This window comes from Sinocyclocheilus anshuiensis, unplaced genomic scaffold (assembly GCF_001515605.1).
Source record: "Sinocyclocheilus anshuiensis isolate Anshui unplaced genomic scaffold, SAMN03320099.WGS_v1.1 scaffold2293, whole genome shotgun sequence".
In the NCBI taxonomy this organism is placed as follows: Eukaryota; Metazoa; Chordata; class Actinopteri; order Cypriniformes; family Cyprinidae; genus Sinocyclocheilus; species Sinocyclocheilus anshuiensis.
The window spans coordinates 245,349-262,771 of NW_015552765.1; the positions used below are offsets into that span (position 1 = coordinate 245,349).

General features: G+C 39.4%; 1 protein-coding gene across 2 annotated transcripts in view; it reads left to right on the forward strand.

Moving 5' to 3' along the window:
• Positions 1 to 16,855, forward strand: part of LOC107667889 (85/88 kDa calcium-independent phospholipase A2-like) — a 19,034-nt gene extending 2,179 nt beyond the window's left edge. Inside the window, exons 3-19 of one of the 2 annotated variants that reach the window (XM_016459626.1) lie at positions 1,917 to 2,131; positions 2,464 to 2,679; positions 3,022 to 3,202; positions 3,292 to 3,479; positions 3,559 to 3,655; positions 3,739 to 3,921; positions 5,103 to 5,211; positions 6,136 to 6,252; positions 7,462 to 7,552; positions 7,631 to 7,794; positions 7,953 to 8,103; positions 11,529 to 11,665; positions 11,806 to 11,880; positions 12,073 to 12,227; positions 14,959 to 15,126; positions 15,265 to 15,338; positions 16,509 to 16,855. In XM_016459626.1, the coding sequence (XP_016315112.1) occupies positions 1,923 to 2,131; positions 2,464 to 2,679; positions 3,022 to 3,202; positions 3,292 to 3,479; positions 3,559 to 3,655; positions 3,739 to 3,921; positions 5,103 to 5,211; positions 6,136 to 6,252; positions 7,462 to 7,552; positions 7,631 to 7,794; positions 7,953 to 8,103; positions 11,529 to 11,665; positions 11,806 to 11,880; positions 12,073 to 12,227; positions 14,959 to 15,126; positions 15,265 to 15,338; positions 16,509 to 16,653 (2,460 nt within the window). In that variant the 5' untranslated portion in view covers positions 1,917 to 1,922 and the 3' untranslated portion in view covers positions 16,654 to 16,855. The remainder of the gene's footprint in view (positions 1 to 1,916; positions 2,132 to 2,463; positions 2,680 to 3,021; positions 3,203 to 3,291; positions 3,480 to 3,558; positions 3,656 to 3,738; positions 3,922 to 5,102; positions 5,212 to 6,135; positions 6,253 to 7,461; positions 7,553 to 7,630; positions 7,795 to 7,952; positions 8,104 to 11,528; positions 11,666 to 11,805; positions 11,881 to 12,072; positions 12,228 to 14,958; positions 15,127 to 15,264; positions 15,339 to 16,508) is intronic. The other variant, XM_016459627.1, reaches the window with a different exon arrangement.
• Positions 16,856 to 17,423: the final 568 nt, after the last annotated feature.

Sequence of the window (17,423 nt, forward strand, 5' to 3'; positions counted from 1 at the left end):
GACTCCCAGAATCGGATTGTGAGGTGACTAAAGATGCCCACCCCTAATCCTAACTCAAGCTACTACTGTCAACTCAAGCTACAGTCAAATGTGCATTTCTAAGAGAGACAAATTTTTTTTAATATTATTAATATTGCAGCCTGCACTGCAAACTGAGCTGAATATACTCATCATCAAAGTTTATGTATATGTATATGTATATATATTTGTGTGTGTGTATAGTAGGGTTGGGCCGTCCATTGCCGATGGCTGACGGACATCACGATGTTGAGTACCCCCCTGCAATCTGCCGCATTCCAACTCCGTGTTCGGAAAGAAAATTGTGTACTATGGAACCCCAAAAGGGAATAAATAGCCTACGAGATGGGAGGATAAAAAAAAAATATTTCAGTACTTTCTCTCGCAATTATATTGTTGGGTATTTATACTGTATATAAACTGCGGCCATCAGGGAGCCGCTACTAATATGCAGGGCATTGAAACCGCTTTCGAATGCGCGCTTTCATTTTACTTTCACTTTCGAGATTTGCGATCACACGGACTATATACTATTGAGCGGCAGTACCTACCACACATTTTACAAGATTAGATATTTGTCAGTGGTGCTCAGTATCAGCAAATCATACGCCATTGTCCTATCAGTCATCTCTCCTTACTCTGTGTATGTGGTAAGTGAACTTTCATGTACTGTAATGTAACAGTCTACTGCTAGCAGCGGCTAACCATGTCCCTTTAGTGGCTCCGTAGAACGCGTTATTTGTTTTCTGTGACTTTCTGCATACGGATTCACGCTTGGAAACTTTTGAACAGGATGATAATGTGTACATTTTTCTTCTGGTGACTAAAGATGCCCACCCCTAATGCTAACTCAAGCTACTACTGTCAACTCAAGCTACAGTCAAATGTGCATTTCTAAGAGAGACAAAATTTTTTTAATATTATTAATATTGCAGCCTGCACTGCAAACTGAGCTGAATATACTCATCATCAAAGTTTATGTATATGTATATGTATATATATTTGTGTGTGTGTATAGTAGGGTTGGGCCGTCCATTGCCGATGGCTGACGGACATCACGATGTTGAGTACCCCCCTGCAATCTGCCGCATTCCAACTCCGTGTTCGGAAAGAAAATTGTGTACTATGGAACCCCAAAAGGGAATAAATAGCCTACGAGATGGGAGGATAAAAAAAAAATATTTCAGTACTTTCTCTCGCAATTATATTGTTGGGTATTTATACTGTATATAAACTGCGGCCATCAGGGAGCCGCTACTAATATGCAGGGCATTGAAACCGCTTTCGAATGCGCGCTTTCATTTTACTTTCACTTTCGAGATTTGCGATCACACGGACTATATACTATTGAGCGGCAGTACCTACCACACATTTTACAAGATTAGATATTTGTCAGTGGTGCTCAGTATCAGCAAATCATACGCCATTGTCCTATCAGTCATCTCTCCTTACTCTGTGTATGTGGTAAGTGAACTTTCATGTACTGTAATGTAACAGTCTACTGCTAGCAGCGGCTAACCATGTCCCTTTAGTGGCTCCGTAGAACGCGTTATTTGTTTTCTGTGACTTTCTGCATACGGATTCACGCTTGGAAACTTTTGAACAGGATGATAATGTGTACATTTTTCTTCTTTTGATTAAAGATCATATTTTTTTCATTTAGTACTGCCCTTCAGAAGCTACATAAATACGTACATGTTTCCCACAAGAGAAAATAAGGACAATTTACCCTGATCATCCAATTCAAAAAGTTTTATATATATATATATATATATATGTATATATATGTATATATATGTGTTTTAGAAGAGAGAAGTTACAAAATATTTTTTTGATTTGTCAAATGATATGAGAACCCTGATCAATGCATCAGCTTTCCACTTCCCTCTCTTACCCAGGTCACCATGCAGTTCCTGGGCCGTATATTGGACACGGTGAGCTCTGTGTCGACTCTGTTCTCCAACCCGTACCGTGTGAGGGATGTGCAGCTGTCGGATTATAATGGCAAAGTTCTACTGAAACAGGAGGGCAGGCTGGTCCTGTACAGGAACCAACAGAGCCATTCGTGGGACTGCCTGCTTCTCTGCCCCGAGTCTTCATCTGTGGCTCTGAGGTGAGACCCTTTTAGTTAAGCTTCACAAATACAGCGTGACCCATCTTCAGCCAATAAATTGGATTCCTGCAAAAGTCACAACGGTCCTTTGATTTCATCATCATTTTGCAAAAACTCCCATATTGCTTCCCAGTATGTTGAATAGGTTTGCTTTCCCATCAGCACATGACTGTAACCAGCAGTGGGAAGCCTTGACCACAAAGAACCATTGTAGAGCCACACTCTCGTTAAATAACGCCACCACCCTGAATATGGCTTTCCATTGTCATCCACTTCATTAGCTCATCATACGTGGGTTTCCAGAATTGTGAATTTGCTCTCTTTGTGCTCAGGATGTTCCAGGTTGCTTCAGAGGATGACGCCATGAATTGGTTCCCTCAGTATGCCCTCAAACTCCGCCCATTTTATGAGATGCTCCGCCCACCGCTGAAACCTGAAACGTTCCAGCCAATCGTAGACTGTGTGCGGAATCACCCCGACTGGAGCTCGGCTCACGTCGCCGTGGATACTGGACTGAGAGACTGTCTCAAACACAATTACGTTTTGAGGTGAGATATCTAGAAAAGGACAAAGTTCAAAGGTCACGTATGCTGTATCTGAGAAGTTTCCACATTCTATTTTTAATTACCGTATTGACCCGAATATAAGACGATGTTTTTTTTCTTGGAAATACATCTGAAATAATCAGGGTCGTCTTATATTCGGGCCAATACGGTATATTAAATGTACTGTTTTAAATTATATATAAGCATTATATATATTGCGTTTATAAAAACCTGGCCATTTTTAAACTAACCTTATGTAAAAAAAAAAAAATCTCTGAGTCCGATTATAAACATTAAGTCAAGAACAAAATGTTAAACATTGTGATTGTTTGTGGCCCCTTGCAGTCAGATGAATGCCCGTGATGCCCAGGGTCAGACCCCGCTGCACCTGGCGTGCGAGAGAGGAGATGTGGGCTGCGTGCGTGAGCTCCTGGAGGAGTGTCAGGCTCGCACGGACATCAAGGACAAGAACGGAGAGACGCCCATGCACTGCGCTGCTAAACAAGACTCTGCTGGTGTTATAGAGGTGAGAGGTCAACTTAGGGCTTACATACTATCTGCTGAATGCCAAATTCGAGTGTCTATGATTGTGTATTTTATTTTTGTTGCTCGTAGGTTTTGTGTGCACAGATGTGCATGGGTGTGAATGAGCTGAACACCGCTGGGGAAACACCAATGCACATTGCATGCCGTCTCGGGAGGGTCGAGGTGGTCAAGGGCCTGCTGGGGGGCGGAGCACGCTGTGACATCATGGGAAGCAATGGCTATCCAATCCACACCGTCATGAAGTTTAGTGAGAAAAGGTGCAGGACAAGAATCTTCTCTTTGCTTTTTAATTGATAATTCACACGCAGGCTTCTAACTCAGTCTCACTCCTCCTAGTTGTGCCGAAGCAATTTTAAACACCAACCCAAATCAACTTCTGGCGGAGGATCCGATTTATGGCGGAACACCTCTTCACTGGGCCAAGACTGCCGAGGTCAGAAACACTTCGCTTTGTTTTTTGTGCTTGAGGAATTGTAAGTGTTAGTTGTATGACTGTCCTGTGTTTTCTCTCTCTAGATGAGCCGTGTGCTGCTGGACCGAGGATGTAGCATCAACTACCTGAGCAAGACCGGAGAGAGTCCGTTACACATCCTGACCAAGAGGGGGCGCTTTGAGGCCGCAATGACACTGCTGACCCACGGTGCCGACCCCAACATTAAGGGTCAGGATGGAAACACAGCACTGCACCTCGCCATGAAGGTATGAGAGAGGATTTCATAAAGCCTGTCAAGAACATTTCTGGCTCATATTTCACCTCAATCTAGATTTAAAAATATAAAAATTAAATATTTTTAAAAATCTGCCTGTAATTTATGCAATTTTTATTAAAAATAATTGTATTTCAGTAATGATGATTAAATAATAATTTTAGTAAAACAATAACTATCATTATTATCATTACAAAATTATTATTATTTATTAGTAATATGTACAGTGGTGTGAAAAAGTGTTGGCCCCCTTCCTGATTTCTTATTTTTTTGCATGTTTGTCACACTTTAATGTTTCAGATCATCAAACAAATTTAAATATTATCAAAGATAACACAAGTAAACACAACATGCAGTTTTTAAATGAAGGTTTTTATTATTAAGGGAAAACAAAATCCAAAACTACATGGCCCTGTGTGAAGAAGTGTTTGCCCCCCTGTTAAAACTGTGGTTTATCACACCTGAGTTCAATTTCTCTAGCCAAACACTTTTTCACACCACTGTATTTATGTGTATTGATTTATGAAAGTTCATATATATTGCATGATGACTAAAAATAAAACACATTTATTGAACATTGAAAAAATCTCAAATGTAAAATTGCATTATGGTAATAATTTTTGGCAAAAAAATAGTTTTTTTTTGTCATGAATATTGGGTAAAATTATCTGGTACAGTGTCATTTTCATATTTATGAAATTTAATTAATTTAATATTTTTAATTTGCTTTTTATATTTTCATTTTAGTCTTTGTATATTTTTTTTTCTTTTTTTTATATTTCTATTTAACTTTAATTTGGTACTTACAAATTAATACTTTAATTAGTACTTCATCTTAAACCGGTTATACTTAGACTAATTTTTGTTTTTCATCTAATATTAATATTTTATTTTAGCTTTATTTCAATGAAAGAAATTGTAGTAGTTTTATTTATCAGAAACATAAGTAAAATTAAATTTTTGCAAACAAATAAAACCATTTTTGTGAAACAGTGTGACGCTCTTATATTTCAAAAGATAAAATGGAAAATTTTAGGATCTTCTTAGGGTAACTGTGATCACACTCTAATTGACTTAATAATTATAAATTTTTGAAAGTTAACAGAAATTGTTGGTATAGAGAGCACTTTTTTTTCTGTTTTTTCTTGTGTGCTGTAACCTCTGGACCCTCAGTTGGACCACATGGACCTGATCAAAGCTCTCATGGTGTTTGGAGCAGATGTCGAAGTTCACAATGACCTGGGAGAGACACCGGGACTCATCGCAGCCCGTACCAGCAAGGGTGAGAGAGAAAGAGATGTGAGATTAGACACCCAATTTAAGGCTAGCAGAACAGTCGCCAATGTATTCAAGCTCTTTTTAAATTTCTGGTTGCACGGTGTCACAGAGCCCTTTGTTTAAGTGTGCTGCATGACAACTTTTGAGGTGTTTGCATGCAAGCATAACATTATCTAACCATAAACCACCATAAATTGAGTTGATATGCATATATACAACTGTGCAACAGCACACAATGCAAGTTTGTGTGTTGTTCATTTGTTGACGCACTAATGATTTGCTTTTGTTTTGCTTTAAATGTGTTTTAAAGTGTTTAATTTCTCAGCCAGTCATAGCACATTTCATGTGTATAAAGCCACCAGGAGTTTATTTTTGTATTATTTGTTTATTATTTATTTAAATATATTTTTGTTAAAAATTTTTATAATTTTTTTTTCATTTAATTAAAATTTAAAATTAAATATTTGTTAAAATTGTGTTTCTTTAAAAAAAATAAAAAAATAAACTTATTTATTTGAAATGTTAAATATTTATTTATTTATTTTAAAAATATGTTTGTATGTATGTATTTATTTTTGTTATTAATCACAAAAAGTTCTAGACGATTTTAAACAGAAAAGGGGGCAAATGACTTCAGCATCATAAGGAGCCTATGCTATTCTCTGGAAAAACCGGCAGAAGCTGTCTGATAGGTCCTGATGTTTTGATTGGTTGTAGTAATTCTTGTGAGTGCATCACCACAAACTATGTAACAGACTGCGTGTCATGATGGTTTTTGCACATCTAAGTTTTTGACTACAAGAATGAAATGTCATGCTCTTGTTTACTCATTCATGCATTCAGTTAACGCATACTCTTTCTGTCTTCCATGTGTATGGTGTGGGTGTGTTACGGCATGCGTGTGTCTAATCCTGCACTTATGCTGAAGGGCCCAACCGTAAGGTGCTCTTGAACATGCTGTGTAGTGTAGGGGCCGAGCGGTGTCACCCCCCCTCCCTCAACAGCCCTATCCTCAGTGTCAACAAAGCTCCGCCTCCTGGCATAGGTAAAGCTCCCGCCCCCAAACTTTCCGCTTTCCTGCCAGTATTTCACCTCTGTCCTTCAGTCGTCTTCTGTACTTTTTATGTTGTTATTTCAGTAGTGTTCAGAGGAACAAGTGTGACTTTGTTCCAAAACCTGGTTAGCTACTGCCTACATAGGCTGATGAGTGGCCGATTTGGAACGTTCTACATGGGCAACAGCTCATGCTTTATACAAATGGGGTTCCTCACATGAAGAGCACTGAAGACTCGACTCACGAATTGATTTTAATGATGTTTTGGCGTTAGCATGTTGCTAAGCTAACAACATGACACTCTAATTCGTGTAAAATGCAGAAATATTCTGTAAAAAAATAAGTAAATTTTGGCACATGAGTAAATTGACATTTCTATTGATTTTGTCCACCATTTGGATGAATATTTTAGCTGAACTCAATGCAGAGCATTCTGGGAGTGCCTTCTCCACTACAAGGTATTTTATATGGTAGAATAAATATGCTGACTGCTTTTTGGAACATAATGTACAAATTTAAATACTAATTAAAATTATTATAATTTAAGTATTACAATTATTACTATTTAAATTAACTTAAATTATTGTAATTTTAAATATCAATTTAAATTAGTACTTAATGGCCACTAAAATTCTGTCCTCTCTTTTTTCCTTCCTAAATTTTTAATTGAGGGGGGGAAAAAAAAATCAAATCATTATTCTTTTTTTACATTTTTGTGCTGCTTGTATTTCTAAATCTAATTCTTTTTTTTATAAAGCTTCCTGTGGTCATAGAAACCGGATTTACATACCTAGATGGCCCATTTGAATCATTCAGATTTGTCAGTAGCAGCTGCCATCTTGGAAAGGTCAACATTTTGGGTTGCACTCAAACAATCACTCACCAACCTACTATAATTACACCAACATAAATGCCATGACACTGTATAGCCTATGATGTAAACCGGTGAGACAAAAGAGGGTAGTGTTTCACAGTTGATGATAAATGCATGCTGATAAATCATGGTGCTTGTTGCGTCATCACTTGTGTTTGCGTCAGCATGTGTTTTTACTGGTGGATATTGACCTTTCCAGTTTGACGGCCATGCTTGCATATCACTTATTGCAACAGCGGTATCTAGGTATTGAAAATCTATGATAGAGTCAACTTGCCATCAGTTTGGTTCACTGCTCTCATATCTTTCCCATAATTGGTCCATAGGGTTTGATGACATCATGCACGTGGCTGCAGCTGTCACGGCCATGAGTCGTGGATTTGCAGAGGTCGATGGGCTCAAGACAGGAAGCACGAAGTATGTTACATACATTTAACATTGATGAGAACAAGCCTACACAGAATTGATCGCTCACTTGCTTTTCTTTTTCTCAAGAATGGACAGATTGCTGTGTCTAGATGGTGGTGGAATAAAGGGACTGGTTCTGATCCAGATGTTGATCGCTTTGGAGAAAGAAGCAGGACAGCCCATCAGGGAACTCTTTGACTGGGTGTCTGGGACTAGCACTGGCGGCATACTGGCCCTAGCTATTGTACACGGTATTTGTTGTAGTATTTACTATTTACGTACATTTATAACACTGTATTGACCAATCAGGATCCAGAACAGAATGATCCTTGATATAATTATAAAATATGTTCTTGGTGACTGTGTGTACATGCATCAGTATAATTGTGTTTGTTGTATTCGTGAGCAGGTAAATCGATGGAGTATCTGCGCTGTCTGTACTTCAGGATGAAGGAACAGGTATTTAAAGGTTCTCGGCCGTATGAGTCTGGCCCTCTGGAGGAATTTCTCAAGAATGAGTTTGGAGAAAATACCAAGATGACGGATGTCACTCACCCCAGGTACTTATATTTAAGGTTTGGGATTTTAACGAAACCAAACAGCATGAAAACACCCAACAACAACTGCGTAGCAATGCCCTGTAAATCACCAGAATACCCAAGCAATGCTCTAGCAACCACTCAGATCAACAACTGCTTGGCAAGCACCCCAAAAACACCCATGTAACCACGTGCAATCATCTAAAACACCCTAACAACTGCCTGGCCACTACCAATCAAGCTATGCCATATCAACCACCAGAATACCCAAACAATGACCTAGCAACTACTCAGATCACCCTAACAACAGCTTGGTAACCACCCAAAACACACATGTGACGACTCAGAACCTAGCAGTGTCCTTGAAACCACCCGAAATGCCCTGATAACTCCTTAGCAACCACTCAGAACTTCCTAGCTGTTCCCTAGCAAAGACTCAGAACATTTTATTATTACTTAGCAATGACCCAAAACTCAAGTAATGCCCTAGCAACACTCAAAATACCCTAACAACTGCAAACACCCATGCAGCCACTCCCCAAAATAATGAGAGCATTGCATCAGCTACCTACTGCTAACGCTCTGGCAACCACCCTAAATACCCATGCAACCACTCAGAACATCATATTAATTCCCGTACAACCACGTGAAACACCTTAACAACTGCCTCGCAACTACTCAGAACTTTTTACTTATTCTTTTTCAAAGACCCAGAACATCCTTTCAGTGACCAAGCAATGACTTAGAAACCACTCAGGTCGCCCTAACAACTGCTTGGCAACCACCCAAAACACACATGCAACCACTCAGAACCTAGCAATGCCCTTACTGCCAGTGTTCTGGCAACCAGCCTAAATACCCATGCATCAGTTCACAACATCATAGCAATGTCCTTAAAACCACCCAAAACACCCTAACAACTGCCTAGCAAACAGAACTCCTTAGCTATGACCTTGCAAAGACCCAGAACACCCTAACAACCACCTAAAACCTAGCAAATATAGCAAGAATTTCCAATGCCCTAGAAACAAACTGGTACACCCTAGCAATGCCCTACTATAGCAACCACCCAGAACTCCTTAGAAATATCTTAGTGATGACCCTGAACACACCACCAACCATACTAACCTAGCAACACCCTGACAATGGAAGCAGCCTTTTCCTCTGAATGTTTTTTTTTTTTAAATAGGCCACCAAATTACAAAGGCAACCTCTGCCTAGCAGCCACCCGAACACCATAGCAATGTTCAAGCAAAAAAAAACTACAATACCCTGTTAACCACCTAGCAATGCCCTAGCAACCACCTTGAATGGGGATCTGCAACCTTCAACATCAAAAGAGCCATTTTGGCCCCTTTCCCACCGAATAAAATTCACGTGGAGCCACAAAACCTATTCAATTCCTAAAATGAAGATAACACAGCATATAACTAAAGTTTTATATTCAGTTATGTTACAGGGCAGGGGCGCAGCAATCATTTCAGAAGTGAGGGAGACAGAAATGTCAAGTGTAGTAATAATAATAATAATAATTATATTTATGTATGTTTGTCTAATTTACAAAAAAAAAAAGTTTCTCATGTCTTGAAACACATAAACCATATATTGTCGCAATCGTTTATTGTCTTCACGTTTCATCAGTTATGGTTTATGCTTGTTATTCAGCTTAGCAACAGCAATAGCTGGATGCCTTTGTCCATATTAGGGATTTCCTGGCACATCATAAGTTATTACTACTTCTATGAGTCCGTTTTGGACTTTCTGTGCGAGAGCGCTCTCTGGCTTCGAGTATAAATGAAATATACACTGAATGAGAGTGTTGAGCGCTCCGTAATGTTCATATCATTTTGGATACGAATAAAACGTCTACATGAACACACTTTCCTGAAAAAAGCGCACACACAGAGAAAAGTAAAAAATATTTCCTTATTTATGTACATTAAATTTTTTCCCCCCACATTTATTTAGTTTTTCTTTTATTTATTTATACTTACTTTACTTAGGCATTTATTTCTATATTTATGTAAACCGTGAGAGATCCTGAAACAGGTGAAAAGCGTTTGGTTAATGTAGGACTGTCACGATTATGAAATTTGGCTGACGATTAATTGTCTAAAAAATAGCCACAGTTAGACAATGGAAGCAGCCTTTTCCTCTGAATGTTTTTTTTTTTTAAATAGGCCACCAAATTACAAAGGCAACCTCTGCCTAGCAGCCACCCGAACACCATAGCAATGTTCAAGCAAAAAAAAACTACAATACCCTGTTAACCACCTAGCAATGCCCTAGCAACCACCTTGAATGGGGATCTGCAACCTTCAACATCAAAAGAGCCATTTTGGCCCCTTTCCCACCGAATAAAATTCACGTGGAGCCACAAAACCTATTCAATTCCTAAAATGAAGATAACACAGCATATAACTAAAGTTTTATATTCAGTTATGTTACAGGGCAGGGGCGCAGCAATCATTTCAGAAGTGAGGGAGACAGAAATGTCAAGTGTAGTAATAATAATAATAATAATTATATTTATGTATGTTTGTCTAATTTACAAAAAAAAAAAGTTTCTCATGTCTTGAAACACATAAACCATATATTGTCGCAATCGTTTATTGTCTTCACGTTTCATCAGTTATGGTTTATGCTTGTTATTCAGCTTAGCAACAGCAATAGCTGGATGCCTTTGTCCATATTAGGGATTTCCTGGCACATCATAAGTTATTACTACTTCTATGAGTCCGTTTTGGACTTTCTGTGCGAGAGCGCTCTCTGGCTTCGAGTATAAATGAAATATACACTGAATGAGAGTGTTGAGCGCTCCGTAATGTTCATATCATTTTGGATACGAATAAAACGTCTACATGAACACACTTTCCTGAAAAAAGTGCAGGGGAATAGTTTAGGTTTTATTAAAAGTTGGGGGAACATGTCCCCCGTGTATTCTGTGCCCATGCTACAGGGAGCCACCGCGGAGGCATGAAAGAGCCGCGGGTTGCCGACCCCTGACCTAGAATAACATGGCAAACACTCAATTTTCTAGCTATGCCTTAGTAACGGCCCAGTACACCCTAGCAATGCTACCACCCATAAAGTCTTTTGTGACGACTCTGAACACCCCTTAGCAACACCCTACTACTCCTTTGTAATGCCCTAGCAACTATAGCCATAACTCCTTCACAATGCCTTAGCGAAAAGAACACCAACTGCCTGATAGCTCGTAGGCACCCCCCAAGCACCTTAACGAAACACCAACTGGTAACGTTGGTCCTGTCCCAAATGGCACACTTCATATGAACTTGTGGACTTAGTGACTTACATTTTAGCTTTCAGATTGGTACTCGTGAATACCATTTAGAACAGGGCCAGTGAGTTTTGCACAAGCCAACATCCCAAATATTCTTCAGAAAAGGCTTGTTTTTAATACATCTTCTGTCTGTTTTTCTCAGAGTAATGGTGACTAGCGTTCTTGCAGACAGACATCCTGGTGAACTGCATCTGTTTCGTAATTACGACCCACCAGCCCTGCAAAGAGACCCTCCATACACATCTACAGCCACATTTCAATCCCTTACTGTGCCGAAGGGTAAATCTCTTGTGTACTTTCATTCTCGGGATGTTGTTACGCTAATTATCTTTGTGCCGGTGAAAACGCTCATGTTCGTGCTCTTGGTTTCTTAGTTATCCTCAATCTCAATGCGTAAAGCTTCATTGTGACTGTTGCAGGGTGGGAGGATGAAGATCTTTTGGTATTAGGATATACTCGACCTCCCAGAAAGCGTAGAAAGGTGACGGATGAAGGTGTGTGTGTGTGTGTGTGTGTGTGAGAGAGTGTGTGTGTGGAACAGAAAGGTCACAGTATGCATGATTTCTGGTGTTTGATGCGCAGTCGTACCTCACGTTGGAACTAAGGGGTCGTTAGTTTGTTTCTAGGAGGCTAATCAACTTGTGCACTCTTGGTTCTCTCGCTCAGTCACATCCTCTTTCTCTCAGAGCAATTAGTTTGGCGTGCCGCCCGATCCAGTGGAGCTGCTCCCACTTACTTTCGACCAATGGGCCGTTTTCTGGATGGAGGGCTGCTGGCCAATAACCCAACGCTAGATGCCATGACAGAAATACACCAGTACAACAAAGCCCTGAAGGCACAGGTCTGATTCACAAATTTGGTCACAAGAATTACCTGTTCAAGACTCACTTTTAGCTAGAAATGTAATTGACTACATCATGTTTCATTGTAATATCAACAATATTTCGTACAATGGGTTTTAGTTAGTATAATATAAAAATTCAGCAGAGAAATCGTACATCCCAAAAAATCCAGTTGATTAATGGGTTTTGAAAAGCAGATGTGTCCTAAAGCCCAAAGTATACTTTGGTATTTATTTGTGGGTTAAATTTCGCCATCCGAAGAAAATGCACCTAATGTTTGTTCCAAGTACGATATTTCAAAGTTGGTCCGCAAGGTGGCAGCACTGGCCTGGGAAGTTATTTCACAGTCAAGCAAAAGAAACTGAAGTATTGTGTTTTCCAGTCGGGCTACCAAAATGTATCACTGCCCTGCTGTGCGACTATTGTGCGATTTATAGCACAATAATCGCGGTTGTTTCAGACAAGATTCAAATAATCGCGATTAGACGGTTATTTAATTATCGCGACAGGCCTAGGTTAACGGTGAGTATTTACCTGTTATGCATACCATAGTGTCTGCCTAATAAATAACTATCTGGATGGAGGGCTGCTGGCCAATAACCCAACGCTAGATGCCATGACAGAAATACACCAGTACAACAAAGCCCTGAAGGCACAGGTCTGATTCACAAATTTGGTCACAAGAATTACCTGTTCAAGACTCACTTTTAGCTAGAAATGTAATTGACTACATCATGTTTCATTGTAATATCAACAATATTTCGTACAATGGGTTTTAGTTAGTATAATATAAAAATTCAGCAGAGAAATCGTACATCCCAAAAAATCCAGTTGATTAATGGGTTTTGAAAAGCAGATGTGTCCTAAAGCCCAAAGTATACTTTGGTATTTATTTGTGGGTTAAATTTCGCCATCCGAAGAAAATGCACCTAATGTTTGTTCCAAGTACGATATTTCAAAGTTGGTCCGCAAGGTGGCAGCACTGGCCTGGGAAGTTATTTCACAGTCAAGCAAAAGAAACTGAAGAGACAGAATAACAACTATGGAATTCCAAACCTGACAAAATTAGAAAGAAATAAATACATAAATAAATATACAAAGAAATGTAAAAAGGCTATATATATATATATATATATATATTAGGGATGCACCGATACCACTTTTTTCAGTACTCGCCCGATACCGATACTTTTATTTTTGGTACTTGCCGATACCGAGTACGATTAGACGGTTATTTAATTATCGCGACAGGCCTAGGTTAACGGTGAGTATTTACCTGTTATGCATACCATAGTGTCTGCCTAATAAATAAATAAATGTGGAAATAACTAAATGTATAAATAAATAAAAGAAGAAAAAATAAATGTGGAAAAAAAAAAAAATATATATATATATATATATATAAGGAAGTACAAGTATAAATCATTTATTTATTTTACTTTTCTTTGTATATTTATTTATTTCACTTTTTTGTAAACTTCTGCAGAGAAATAGTGCAGACACTTGACAAGGATGAAACTTTCTAGTGCGCATGTGTCGAGCGCCTCTGTGAGCGTTGTCAACTGGGGTTGACTGTTGGCTGAATTTGGCTGTACACATTTGTTAAGCCATGATTTCACTTTTTAACTTTAGTTAGTGTGTAATGTTGCTGTTAGAGCATAAACAACGTCGGCAAAGTTACGACGTTCAAAGTTCAATGCAAAGGGAGATACTTTCTTTTAAAGAAATCACTGTTTAAGGACTACAAAAGGCTGGTAGGGACTACAACGAGCTTCTTCCCGGGTTTGTGACATCACTAACCCCGATGTTTACATACCCCGCTCCCGGGAACACGCAACTACCCGTAATGGGAAGGGGCGTGACGTTTCCAGACAACGTGCACTCTGCGGTTAGCGAATCACAACACACTGGGTCAGCTAACCAATCTGAGCCCATTGCGTATTTCTGAGGGAGTGGCTTCATAGAATCAGGAAGTCAACAGACCGTTTTGACGAGAACAGAAACAGCGGTGTAGAATAAAGTTAAAATATGTGAAAACAATGCTGTTTTTTTAAAAACGAAGCATTAACACGTTACACTGCACCCCATAAACACAATGAAACTTTCGAAAAAAGCTGATCAACCACTCCTTTAATCCTCGCGACCCACCGCTCTGCATATTTGGCATGTCTCTCTTGTTTAACACCTGATTCAAGTAAACGGCTTGTTAGAAGAGAGCTCCATGCATGAACTGTGTTCCGATTGACATGGTCCCTACACAGTGTTCACTGCTCCTTACTCCCTGCACATGGGAAATCGGCTGAAGTTTACTTAACTTAAGAACACAGACTTGTGCTACACCATTGCCTGCAGCATCTTCACACACAGACAACTTACTACAAAAGTGTGAAGGGTTAACCGTAATCATGAAATTAGCATAATAGCCACGTCTCTCGCACTTTAATGCTCTTTGAATGGAACATACACGCTCCTTTGGAACTGGAATTATGGCGGAATATCCTGTGATGTCCACTTCGCAGGGCACTTATGGTCAAATGGAACAAACCTCTGAAGTGATAAGAGAAATCTACAAAATGTGCAGAGCGGGGGGTCGCGAGGACCAGGATTAAACGGACTACTTTTCTGCTTTAAATGAAACACAATGTCAACCCTGACTAGGATCTATTGGACATTTTTGAAATGGTGTAAGTGTATTCTAGTTATACGTGCATCTTTTTCTCACTCCATCAGGGCCGTGAATCAGAAGTGTGCAGGTTAGGCGCGGTCGTCTCATTGGGCACCGGTAAACCTCCTCAAGTGGCGGTGAACTCGGTAGATGTTTTCAGGCCTTCAAATCCACTGGAGCTGGCCAAGACCTTCGTTGGCGTCAAAGAGCTGGGCAAGATGCTTGTGGACTGTGTGAGTTTACGTGTACAAACCTCACAAAAACCTCCAGTTGCCTGTTTAAAAGTACCATTGTTTTAGGTGCAAGTTGTTGGCACTTTTGTGTGTTGGTTGGAGTGAGTCATGAGTCATGTTTCTTCTTATGTTTGTCAGTGTACAGACTCAGATGGTTGTGCAGTGGACCGAGCCCGAGCGTGGTGTGAGATGGCCGATATAAACTATCACAGGTCAGTTGTGAGCGACTGACCCTCATTCACAGCCTCGTTTGAACAATTATGCTGCGGTTTCTGTAAATCTCTGCACTCTTTCTGTTCTGCGAGGAAATTATGCCATTCTCTTCCTTGTGTCTGTCATTTCATGTCTTCCTATTCTCTTCTTTTATACATCGTTGTGTCCTTTTATTTATTTTTCTGACTTATGACCTCCAATGTCCCACCACTTCTTTCATTTCATTTTGTTTCCTTAATTTTTTTTTTTACATCCATTACATTCCTTCCTTCCTTCCTTAATTTCTTCTCTTTCTATAATTTCCTTTCTTCCTCCCCGTCATTCATTTCCTTCCTTCGTTCCCTTTTTTTCTTCCTTTTGTGTCTTTTTTCCTTCATTCCTACCTACCATTCTTTTCTGTCCTTTCTTCCTTCTCTCCCTCCTTCCATCCTCCCTTCCTTTATTTTACTTTCTTCTTTCCACCGTTCCTTCATTCCTTCCTTCATCCGTCTTTCACTTCCAACCTTCCTTCATTTTCCTTTCTTCCCTCCTTCCATCCTACCTTTCATTTTTTTCCTTTCTGTCTTTCTTCACCTCTTTCTATCATTTACTTCTTTCTAATGCATTCCATTCCTTCCTGCTTTTTATTACCTTCCTTCCCTTTATCATTTCTTTCTTACTTTCATTTATTCCTTCATATCACCTCATTTCTTCCCTCTTTCTATCATTTCTTTCCTTTTTCATTTCATTTATCTTCATTCCTTTCTTCCTACCTTCTTTCCTTCCTTCTCATTTAATTTTCCCTTGTTCTGTAATTTTATTTAATTCCTTCTTTCCTTTTCCCAACCTTCCTTCCTCCTTTTAATTTATCTTATTTTTCTTAATTTCTCCCTTTGTATTGTTTAATTAAATGTTTAATTCCTTCATTCCTTTCACTTATTGATTTCTTCCCTTCTTCTATCATTTATTTTCCTTCCTTTTGTTTCCTTCATTCCTACATTTGATTTCAACTAATTTCATGTTTTTTGTTTCTTTCCTTCCTGTTTTCCTTCTTTCTGTCCTTTTAATTTCTTTCCTCCTTTCATTTTGTTTCCTTTCAATTCTACCTTTCATTCAATTTCATTACCAAAAATATTTTTCGTTTTCACTTCCTACCTTCCTTCTCACATTTCATGTCATTGCTGCTTCAGGATGAGTCCTCAGCTGTCTCAGGAGGTGATGCTGGATGAGGTCAGTGACGCTGTGTTAGTTGACATGCTGTGGGAGACTCAGATGTACCTGTACGAGCACAGAGATGTCATGCAGACCCTCTGCCAGCAGCTACTTCAGCTCTGACAACAGCTTCCAGACTGAAGGCGTTGAAGAGGGTTTTGGTGGCTTCATATGCATAAATGATTTATCCTATACAAATAATGAATCTGAATACAGTAGTGTGTGTACGTTGTTGTGACATGTTCAATTAATTTAAAGGCAGAATATATATATTAGAGCCCGACTGATATATCGTTTAGCCGATATTATCGGCCGATATGAGCCTGTCGCCGATATATCGGTATGTATCGGCAATATGCCGCCGATACGAACATTTTTTTTACAGAGCATATAACGAAGATAAAATGCTTGAAATGGTGTAATTACTTAGTTTGTCCAACAGAGTGCGCTCCATTGTTTGCTACTGGCGACCTGGATGAAACGTTTTAAAGCTTAAGTCTATGGAAAGCCATTGAAACTTTGAACGGCCATATCTCCGTAACGGCGAATCCGCACCAAATTCGGGGGATCCCTTCAGCTCAAGGAACCCTCTCTAACGCGAATCGAGTTGCTTATCACATCGGTCACATCACATCGCGTGGCCCGACAAAATACAATAGAATTCTATTGTATTTTGTCTCGCCGCTCGCGTCCGGTGTAGGATAGAACCCATTATGTTGTCTACGGCGGAATCAGTAAACTGATGCCTCGTTCTATTTATGACGTGCTGACAGAAGTTCAAATGATTTTCAACGGTCGCTTTGACGCGTTCTGTTGCAGCGCAGACACGGTGTCAGCATAGTTTGTCAGTACAGTCAGTAACGTAGCAGATTGAAAAGTTAGTATCTTTCTGC